Source organism: Esox lucius, chromosome 16, assembly GCF_011004845.1.
Source record: "Esox lucius isolate fEsoLuc1 chromosome 16, fEsoLuc1.pri, whole genome shotgun sequence".
Taxonomy (NCBI): Eukaryota; Metazoa; Chordata; class Actinopteri; order Esociformes; family Esocidae; genus Esox; species Esox lucius.
In genome coordinates this window covers 12201058-12212373 of record NC_047584.1, presented here as the reverse complement: position 1 = coordinate 12212373, position 11316 = coordinate 12201058, and the positions used below count along the sequence as shown (strand labels likewise).

Below are 11316 nucleotides of genomic sequence, written 5' to 3'. Positions count from 1 at the left end.
TTAAGGTTTTAAAGGGAACTTGTTTTTAAAAATGTGTATATACATTTGAGGAAATTACATAGTCATGTTGTCCATGATACGCCTCATGCTCATAAATCTCGTTCCCATGCCTCCCATGCCCATATCTCTGAAGTTCCTGTACTCTCCGGGCCTCAAGTACATCTGCCTGCCTCTGTAGTGGGGCTGCTCGTACATCAGCCAGTGTCCATCCAGCACGTGGCAGGACTGGCAGTCAGACATGTGGTAACGGTCCTGGATGGAGTCGCAGTCGTCCATCAGCTCCATCATCTGACCTCCGAAGTTCTCCCTCTCGTAGATCCTCATCCGGAAGTTTCCTTTGTGCTTTTATCAACAAAGGGCACATTTTGTTGGTATGGGAAATGACATTTAATCTACATAGTAGGAGTTTATTTTCAATTTTAAAAAATGTACCCTTGAAGGTACATGTTTATTTCCAGATTAAATATGTTCATTTTACCATTGGGATCATGCGGCAGGATCTGATGCAGTCATTCATTCCCATCATACGCTGGTAGTCAGAGTACTCTCCCCTCCTCATGAAGTACTGGTTTCCCATGAAGTTGGGGCGGTCGTAGACCATGAAGCAGCCGCTCTCAACCCTGCAGGAGTGACACCTGCTCAGGTAGGAGGACATGTCAGGGCAGTCCTGGCTCGTCTCATAGGAACGACCCTGGAAGTTCCTGTCCTCGTAGAAGATGATCTGAAACCATAAAAAGGACATTAGTGGGATGTAAATATTGTAACCAAAGAGATTTATTAAAATATATTTTGACAGTCATTTGTTTAAACACACATATAACTTAAAGCGTAGAAGTGTAGTATGAAGCACTGTGCTTACCTTGCCCATCATGGTTGCGCTTGTTTCTTTGAGCTGTGCTGCTGCTACTGTGCACTGATGTCCTGTCTGTTTTAACCCTTACTTTTATACCTGACCTAACCCAACAAATTTGTGGCCCCCATTGTGTAAACCCCTGACCCAGCAACATGGTATAGAGGCCTATAGAATGCTGAAGTGCTTTCGTGACATTTCCATGTGATTGGATCCCTAGAAGACTTTAGAATGGAGTAAATGCAACTGAGCTTTTTGAATTAGTAGTCAATGGTCTGTTTCAACAGTAGGTATTTCATGAAAGTGTTACGCTTTTGTTTGAGTTATAGCAGGGATGTAATCCCTAAGTATACATTTCAGATTTCATTTGGTTTCACAGGTCGGTTAGTGAGAATGGGTTTTAAATGTTTTAAATCGTTTTGGTACATTAATGTACACAAATAAGTTGAAAAGACTCTTCACAAGTTGTTAATCATTTCTACAACTTCATTTGAAAGTAGAGCGTATCAACCCACACAGCTCCCTGTTTGTTGTGTACTATGTCTTTAAGTCATACATCGCCTTTGGAAAGTATTCAGACGCATACACTTTCTCAATTTGTTTGTGTTATAGACTATCTGGAAATATTGGCCATTTCATTGAAAATAAAACCCCAAAATATTTGATGTACATAATGTGATGGTTCTGAGATGGGTGGGATGTGGGCCCCAGCAGCAGCCCAACCCCGTGTGTGAGTACATGGGTTAATCAGAAGTAACCAAGGGCACCTTGGGAAATAAATGTCCGCCTCCTGGTCAAGGTGGCTGAAGGGGAATACCAGGAAGAACGCCAGGTGAGAGACCAGATTAGACAGATCTGTACTGGAGAAACTGAGTACCTACGTTCTTCTGGTCGCTGTCATTATTCATTGTATAGCAGTTTGTGTCTGTTATGGCTGTATTTACCTATCATGGTCCTGCTCTTCCTACGAGTCAAACAGTAGTAGTTCAGTTAACCTTGTTTATTGTAACTCTGATCAGTTGCATGTTCCGTCATAATGTGAGAGGGATGGATTGCTGTGATTTTGTCTATTTTTGACCAGCAAACTGCAGTGAATACTTTGATTTTTGTTCCATGTCACAGAAGATTAGTATGTGCTGATTGATTTACCATTGTGTAATAAGTCATAAAGATTCCCTCTTTTGCTTTTCTTTTGAATTTATGAGATGAAGAACCCAGAACCGCAACTTGTCCAAGCTGAACCTGAAGTCTTCTTGGGTATGCCCCTACATCTAACTGCCGTGGTGTTTAATTCCCAGGAAGGCGTTCCGGAGGCATCCGAAAAAGATGCCCAAGCCACCTCAGCTGACCCCTCTCGATGTGGAGGAGCAGCGGCTCTACTCTGAGCTCCTCCCGGGTGACCGAGCTTCTCACCCTATCTCTAAGGGATCGCCCGGCCACCCTGCGGAGAAAGCTCATTTCGGCCGCCTGTATCCGGGATCTTGTCCTTTCGGTTATGACCCAAAGCTCATGACCATAGGTGAGAGTAGGAACGTAGATTGACTGGTAAATCGAGAGCTTCGCCTTGCGGCTCAGCTCTTTCTTCACCACGACAGACCGATACATCGACTGCATTACTGCAGAAGCTGCACCGATCCGTCTGTCAATCTCCCGTTCCATCCTTCCCTCACTCGTGAACAAGACCCCTAGATACTTAAACTCCTCCACTTGAGGCAGGCACTCTCCACCAACCTGAAGTGGGCAAGCCACCCTTTTCCGACTGAGGACCATGGCCTCGGATTTGGAGGTACTGATTTTCATCCCCACCGCTTCACACTCGGCTGAAAACCGTCCCAGCGCATGCTGAAGGTCCTGGTTAGAAGGGGCCAACACGACAACATCATCTGCAAAGAGCAGAGACGAAATTGTGTGGTCCCCAAACCTGACACCCTCCGGCCCCTGGCTGCGCCTAGAAATTCTGTCCATAAAAATTACGAACAGAACCGGTGACAAAGGGCAGCCCTGCCGGAGTCCAACATGCACTGGGAACAAGTCTGACTTACTGCCGGCAATGCGGACCAAGCTCCTGCTTCGGTTGTACAGGGACCTGACAGCCCTTAGCAAAGGACCCAGGACCCCATATTCCCCAAGCACCCTCCACAAGATGCCGCGAGGGACACAGTCGAATGCCTTCTCCAAATCCACAAAACACATGTGGATTGGTTTGGCAAACTCCCATGAACCCTCCAACACCCTGTAGAGGGTATAGAGCTGGTCCAGTGTTCCACGGCCCGGACGAAAACCACACTGTTCCTCCTGAATCCGAGGTTCTACTATCGGCCGTATTCTCCTCTCCAGAACCCTGGCATAGACTTTCCCGGGGAGGCTGAGAAGTGTGATCCCCCTATAGTTGGAACACACCCTCCGGTCCCCCTTCTTAAAAAGAGGGACCACCACCCCGGTCTGCCATCCCAGAGGCACGGTCCCCGACCGCCACGCGATGTTGCACAGGCGTGTCAACCAAGACAGCCCCACAACATCCAGAGACTTGAGGTACTCAGGGCGGATCTCATCCACCCCCGGTGCCTTGCCACCGAGGAGTTTCTTGACCACCTCAGTGACTTCAGCCCGGGTGATGGACGAGTCCACCTCTGATACCTCATCCTCTGCTTCCTCAATGGAAGAAGTGACAGCGGGATTGAGGAGATCCTCGAAGTACTCCTTCCACCGCCCGACGACATCCTCAGTTGAGGTCAACAGCTGCCCACCTCTACTGTAAACAGCGTTGGTAGGGCACTGTTTCCCTCTCCTGAGGCGCCGGATGGTTTGCCAGAATCTCTTCGAGGCCAGCCGATAGTCCTTCTCCATGGCCTCACCGAACTCCTCCCAGGCCCGAGTTTTTGCCTCCACAACCACCCGGGCTGCAGCCCGCTTGGCCTGTCGGTACCCGTCAGCTGCGTCAGGAGTCCCACAAGCCAACCAGGCCTGATAGGATTCCTTCTTCAGCTTGACGGCATCCCTTACTTCCGGTGTCCACCACCGGGTTCGGGGATTGCCGCCTCGACAGGCACCGGAGACCTTACGGCCACAGCTCCGAGCGGCCGCTTCGACAATGGCGGTGGAGAACATGGTCCACTCGGACTCAATATCTCCAGCCTCCCTCGGGATCCAGTCGAAGCTCTGCCGGAGGTGGGAGTTGAAGATCTCTCTGACAGGAGACTCGGCCAGACGTTCCCAGCAGACCCTTACAGTACGCTTGGGCCTGCCGAGTCTGTCCAGCTTCTTCCCCCGCCATCGGATCCAACTCACCACCAGGTGGTGATCAGTTGACAGCTCCGCCCCTCTCTTCACCCGAGTGTCCAAGACATACGATCGCAGGTCAGATGAGACGACAACAAAGTCGATCATCGACCTGCGGCCTAGGGTGTCCTGGTGCCACGTGCACTGATGGACACCCTTATGCTTGAACATGGTGTTCGTTATGGACAAACTGTGACTAGCACAGAAGTCCAATAACTGAACACCATTCGGGTTCAGATCAGGGGGGCCGTTCCTCCCAATCACGCCCCTCCAGGTGTCACTGTCGTTGCCCACGTGGGCGTTGAAGTCCCCCAGTAGAACAATAGAGTCCCCAGTCGGAGCACTTTCCAGCACCCCTCCCAGAGACTCCAAGAAGGTCGGGTACTCTGCACTGCCGTTCGGCCCGTTGGCACAAACAACAGTGAGAGACCTATCCCTGACCCGTAGGCGCAGCGAAACGACCCTCTCGTTCACCGGGGTAAACTCCAACACATGGCGGCAGAGCTGGGGAGCTATAAGCAAACCCACACCAGCCCGCCGCCTCTCACCATGGGCAACTCCAGAGTGGTGAAGAGTCCATCCTCTCTCAAGGAGTGTGGTTCCAGAGCCCAAGCCGTGCGTAGAGGTGATCCCGACTACCTCTAATCGGAAACCTCTCAACCTCACGCACTAACTCAGGCTCCTTCCCCGCCAGCGAGGTGACATTCCACGTCCCTAGAGCTAGTTTCCGTGTCCAGAGATCGGGTTGTCTAGGCCCCTGCCTTCGACTGCCGCCCGATCCTCTTCGCACCGGCCCCTTATGGTCCCTCCTGTGGGTGGTGAGCCCACGGGAGGGCGGCCCCACTTCGCCCGTTCGGGCTGAGCCCGGCCGGGCCCCATGGGGGAAGGCCCGGCCACCAGGCGCTCGCATACCGGGCGACGTCACGGTACACATAATTTTAATCATCATTAAGGGGTTTTTGAACACAATTTTCCCAAATTGGTTATTTTTACTGAAAAAAATAACTGAATAACTAAAAAAGTATTGGAATCTAATATACATTTGCTGTGGATGATGATGCACCATTCACAAAAACCTACGGTTTTTCCATGTATCCACAAAGTGATTTAAAAAATATGGGTAACCCACCAAGTAAAGGTCCCAATATTACATTGAGGTTTTGCTGCTTTAGCTGGAATATATATTATGTATTCCCATTTCCCTCGGGGAAGTTGTATTACAGGGATTCTTGAAAATTGGAACAGTGCCTATTTTACTTTCTCATTCTATGAGCCTTCTGATGGAGTTCACATCAGATAGATTTGACATTTTATGGTTGTGACTATGGCGATTAGAAAGCATGACCTTATTCTTTCAGGGGCCACTTGCGTAAGACAATAGCCATTGCATTTTCATTACTAGTTATTTTTACTGTTTCTCATTGATGTCTGCTACCCTATTTTAACATCAAGCAATTTTGTTTTGTATTTTAGAACACATGGGGCTATTGTTAATAATTAAGTTATTAAATAAAGATGTGTATTTGGCTTTTAGGCTACACCCATAATAATTAATCTATCAAATCAAATGAATTTATAACATATTTTTACATCCGCAATTGTTACAAAGTGCCTATAAAAATATTCAGCCTTAAACCCCATGAGCAAGCAACAACAATATAATGCATGTGGATAAGAAAAGAGCAGTATGGTTGGAACCTATATTTATAATGAACACATCTAAATAACACACATAATTAATTTTTTATAGATAGGTATTGAGATCAATTATTTAGTCAAAGTGCTGTTGTTAGAAAGAAAATAAATATATTTTCCAGTTTTTAACCATTAGCTAGACATTTCAGCAAAGAGCCAATAAATAATATTGAATATATTAAAAACATTCCAGATAGCTCTTATATACATATTTTGTAAAATAATGCAACACAATATTATTTTTACGATAACTATATAGACAGTCTGCTCCTGCAGGGTAAGGAATTTTTAAGGTAAATTATACTCCATTTTAGTTAGCAAAATTTTACATTTATTTTCAGTGAATCACACAATAGTTTTGAGTAATTTACATTTTATTGACAGCAATATGATATTGGTGCATTTATGATATAGGTGCATTTATGATATATGATATCAGTGCATTTAATAACAAGAATCCATGATACGCCTCATGCTCATGACCCTCATTCCACTCATGCTCATCTCCCTGAAGTTCCTGTACTCTCCAGGCCTCATGTACATCATCCTGCCTCTGTAGTGGGGCTGCTCGTACATCAGCCAGTGGCCGTCCAGCACATGGCAGGACTGGCAGTCAGACATGCGGTACCGGTCCATGATGGACTCGCAGTCGTCCATCAGCTCCATCATCTGACCTCCGAAGTTCTCCCTCTCGTAGATCCTCATCCTGAAGGATCCTCTGTGCTGTTAGATGGAACATACAACCATTAAATATTCTCTAAAGAGTAAGGAGTTATGTTTTATTTATTACTGTATTTTTAAAAATAAAAGCCCAATTGCATATATGCCCCTTTCTCATCGCGACAACTTCCAAAGGATTCTGCAGTTCTAGACCGGGCCATTCTGCAGTTTTTCTACACAGCATTTCAACCAAGTCACGTGGGTCAACAGGCGTGCACCTGACGACCTCAGGTGACCGACCTGCATGAAGGAGGTGCTTGAGAGTGATTACATGAGGAAGTCTCACTTCTCCTCTGACAGTGATGCCTGATTTTCATCAACCATGGGCTTCCAAGCCGCACATCAGCTAACTGCACAGTCAAGCCTCAGACCTAGTCATAGGTTCTAACACCATTTAGGAGGCCCAGAGAAAGAAGTAATGTTACTTCAATGATTTGATTTCCACTTACCATTGGGATCATGCGGCAGGACCTCATACCATCGCTTATTCCTATCAACTGGTGGTAGTCAGAGTACTCTCCCCTCCTCAAAAAGAACTGGTTTCCCATGAAGTTGGGGCGGTCGTAGACCATGAAGCACCCGCTCTCAACCCTGCAGGAGTGACACCTGCTCAGGTAGGAGGACAAGTCAGAGCAGTCGCTCATACACTCATAAGAGCGTCCCTGGAAGTTCCTGTCCTCGTAGAAGATGATCTGGAAAATGAAAAACATGGATATTTTTTACCTCAATATGAAATATGATTATCTAACTGGAGTCTTGTACAAGCGCTTCATCACAAAGACTCAGTGAAACCGGCCTACTTTAAAATGGAGTTTCCCTAATGGTGAACTCACAGCAGTGATAAAGGGAACTATATAGAGATATTTCCTCAATCCATCTCTCTTTGGTACTGGTCCATATTAAAACATCCATGCAATGTCAATAATCATTTTTTTTACATGGAAATGTAAAAAATATTATTTTACATGTAAAAAAAAAAGTTAAATAAATATTTTTTGAGCTTCATCAACAATATGACACAAAACACAAGAAAAGCTGCTTTTCAACATACAGTTAATAATTCTATAAAATAATAAATATTTCATACTCTGCCCATGGTGGTTGGTGGTTGTGTTTGTTCTTCAAAACACTGAACAGTACTGCTACACTGATGCCCCGTCTGTTTCAACCCCCTACTTTTATACCTGACCGTTTCAAAGAATCTATGGATTCCATTGTTGAAAACCCTGACTCAGCAACATGGTACAAGGGTCTTGAATCAACCTAAAATAATGAGCAGATTTTTGCAGAAAAGCAAACATGCCTTCAAGTGTAATGCTGTGCTTCAAATGTAATGTTGATATTGAGTTAAAACAAATGAAAATGATTTATTTTTACAGATTGGTTAAATCCTTTTATAACCCGAAAATTATCAGTATCAAGTGTTAACTGTACATGCTAATAAAAGTGGTGATCATGAGGTTTTGGTATAATATATACTTTTTTTGTATTACTCAAGTATAATTCCAAAATGAAAAGACTTGTTGCCTTTTATTCAAACAAATAAAAATACAAAATAAAATATATATATATATATATATATATACTATGGTACTTTATTTTACAGTCTATTTCATCTGGCATCATTACTGGTATTTGGTAGCAAATTATACTGTAACAAATGCTACTTAAAACAAATCTAGTAACTCAATATGAGGGAATGACTTGTTTCCAGCATACCATAACACCGGAAGACCCCGGGTGATGTGACTTCTTATTACCCAAAGACATACAGTATAATTTACTTTCATCATTTCAGCTTATGTGGCAGAACATTGATACACATGAAGCACAATCATTGCAGAAATGTAATGGACATGTTCTCCTATTGAAATTGTTCATTGTGCAGCACCTTAAACATTATTACTTTCATCCAACATGTCTCTCCTGTGACCTATTCCGGGCTAACATCCTATTCTAAAATGGGTTAATAAAATCTAAAATGTTTGGCAACTTTTTTATGCTAAAACACTTTTTGTCAACATCTGAAATATGACCAGACAAGGCTGCATTTTTACAATGCATTGCATGAGCACCAGTCCTGTGCCCTGAGATATACAAAGAATAACATTGGGCATGGCACAAACCTGGTCCAAGAAGGACTTCTGTGCAGAATCATCTTTGACAGCTGGTATGCAGAGAAACAACAGTACAATCATTCGTAGAGAGGGAGGAGCTGGAACCCAATCCGGTGGTTCACTCTAAAGATGGCCATTCTGTCTTTTCTGTACACAAGAAAGAGTATGCTCATTCGGCTCCCAAATGGCTCTTAGTTTAAAAATAAATTATTGAATAAATACATTTCAAGCTAGAATTATGTGTAAATCCACATTGAAAAAGGCTACATACAGTGGGGAGAACATATCTCGCGATACATGGCCCCATCCATCCTCCCCTCAATACGGTGCAGTCGTCCTGTCCCCTTTGCAGAAAAGCATCCCCAAAGAATGATGTTTCCACCTCCATGCTTCACGGTTGGGATGGTGTTCTTGGGGTTGTACTCATCCTTCTTCTTCCTCCAAACATGGCGAGTGTAGTTTAGATCAAAAAGCTCTATTTGTGTCTCATCAGACCACATGACCTTCTCCCATTCCTCCTCTGGATCATCCAGATGGTCCTTGGCAAACTTTAGACAGGCCTGGACATGCGCTGGCTTGAGCAGGGGGACCTTGCGTGCGCTGCAGGATTTTAATCCATGACGGCGTAATGTGGATTTTCTTTGAGTCTGTGGTCCCAGCTCTCTTCAGGTCATTGACCAGGTCCTGCCGTGTAGTTCTGGGCTGATCCCTCACCTTCCTCATGATCATTGATGCCCCACGAGGAGAAATCTTGCATGGTGGCGTTGTGGAGAGGTTGGAGTCTGTTTGATTGAGTGTTGACAGGTGTCTTTTGTACAGGAAACGAGTTCAAACTGGTGCAGTTATTACAGGTAATGAGTGGAGAACAGGAGGGCTTCTTAAAGAAAAACTAACAGGTATGTGAGAGCCGTAATTCTTACTGGTTGGTAGGTGATCAAATACTTATGCAACAAAATGCAAATTAATTATTTAAAAATCATACAATGTGATTTTCTGGATTTTTGTTTTAGATTCCGAAAAATTACAGACCTTTACATGCTTTGTAAGTAGGAAAATCAGCAAAATCAGCAGTGTATCAAATACTTGTTCTCCCCACTGTATATACAGTACACTGTTATTCAAAAGTTTGGGGTCACTTAGTAATTTCCTTGTTTTCCATGAAAACATACATGTAATGAGTTTGAATAGGAAATATATTAAACTTTATAGGAAATATAATCATTGACATTGTTAGAAATAATGATTTTAATTGAAATATTATTTATGTCCTTTGCTTTTGTCAAAGAATCCTCCATTTATAGCAGTTACAGCCTTGCACACCTTGGCATTCTAGATGTAAATTTGTTGAGGTAATCTTACACAATTAGTATTTCCATGTGTACTGCATTTGCCTTCATTGCACTTCTATACATTCCACTTACATATATATATACTCCATACTTGTACATACTTACATACTACATTAAATACTACATTTTAGTTGCTTACTGCATTTCGTTGTACTGTACTTGTAGTTGTTCAGTGACAATAAAGTTGCATCTAATCAAAGAGATTTCACCCCATGCCCATGGGTATATATGTGTTCTTTTATTTGACATTACCCTTCAGGACAAATTAGATAGTATGGAGCCAAATAAATGGTTCATTTTCATAATGTAATTCAGTTTACCATCATTCGGTTTACTAATTCGATTTATATATATATACAAAACTATAAATAGTTTTGTGTTTGCAAAGGTAATGTTTGCTTTCAGGGCATGTCCTTTGAATTGAATGCCATTATCCATGTAAAACGTTCTACATGTGCAGTGTGCATTATTGTATACAGTTCTACTGCCCCACCATTGTATGCACATCTTCTAGATTGTGGCTTTAAAGCTGCAAAAGGAACAAAGCATGCTTGTTTATGTAAAAAGCAGGATGGGTGAAAAATATAACCACTATGAAAGAACTAAGCATCCATATTCAACCATTATAGATGGTCAGTCATTATATGTTTAACCATGTTTTAAGGATTGATTAGGTACAGTCTTCAAAAATCAAAATCAAATCAAATGCCCACAAACTTCACAAGCTACATTATAAGCCTAAAATACAATTGTTTACGGTTATATTCTGACTATTTCTGGGATACATAAACCCATCAGTACATGCTTTTTGGGGTAGAGTAGCTCATAAGTCCTTGCGCAGTAATAGAGGAGGGGTTTCCATGATTCTCTTGTCTTTTCACTTGACGAAAAAGTCAGTTATCATCACCTATATTGATAGTATTTGTATCAATGTCATTCACAAATGAAAGAAACATGAACATTATTGTGCCATGAAATGAAATAGCACAAAACAAATAATGCATTAGGACTTGTTAAGGATAGACAAAAACTTTGCTGGATGAAACCTTCAGTAGCTGCGTTACAGTAAGCCTAAAATCAAACTGCTTACGGTTATGTTGCAACTATTTCTGGTGGATTTTTGAAGTATGCATCTGTGCATGCATTTTGGGGTAATATAGACTAGATCACAACCCCTTGGGCAATGAAAGAGGAGGAGTTTCCACGATTCTCTTGTCTTTTCACTTGGCGAAAAAGTCAGTTATCATTACCTATATTAATAGTTATCAGTCATGAAAGAAAGAAAAACGAGCGTTGTTGCGCCATG

General features: G+C 43.1%; 2 protein-coding genes across 2 annotated transcripts; both read right to left on the bottom strand.

Moving 5' to 3' along the window:
• Nucleotides 1-909, bottom strand: LOC105016296 (gamma-crystallin M3-like). The gene is made up of 3 exons (XM_010880020.3): nucleotides 860-909; nucleotides 479-721; nucleotides 1-342 (listed from the first exon to the last, which is right to left on the bottom strand). The coding sequence occupies exons 1-3, from the start codon at nucleotides 869-871 to the stop codon at nucleotides 55-57; spliced, it is 543 nt and encodes a 180-aa protein (XP_010878322.1). The 5' UTR covers nucleotides 872-909; the 3' UTR covers nucleotides 1-54.
• Nucleotides 910-6180: 5271 nt separating this feature from the next.
• On the bottom strand, nucleotides 6181-7682 carry LOC105016295 (gamma-crystallin M3-like). The gene is made up of 3 exons (XM_010880019.4): nucleotides 7632-7682; nucleotides 6994-7236; nucleotides 6181-6547 (listed from the first exon to the last, which is right to left on the bottom strand). The coding sequence occupies exons 1-3, from the start codon at nucleotides 7638-7640 to the stop codon at nucleotides 6269-6271; spliced, it is 531 nt and encodes a 176-aa protein (XP_010878321.1). The 5' UTR covers nucleotides 7641-7682; the 3' UTR covers nucleotides 6181-6268.
• Between the last annotated feature and the right edge of the window lie 3634 nt (nucleotides 7683-11316).

What these genes read in the sequence shown, in the direction of transcription:
- LOC105016295 (XM_010880019.4), bottom strand. An exon ending in CCTGCCGCATGATCCCAATG is followed by an intron (nt 6,548 to 6,993) that starts GTAAGTGGAAAT and finishes TCCATCTAACAG; the next exon opens with CACAGAGGATCCTTCAGGAT.
- LOC105016296 (XM_010880020.3), bottom strand. An exon ending in CCTGCCGCATGATCCCAATG is followed by an intron (nt 343 to 478) that starts GTAAAATGAACA and finishes TGTTGATAAAAG; the next exon opens with CACAAAGGAAACTTCCGGAT.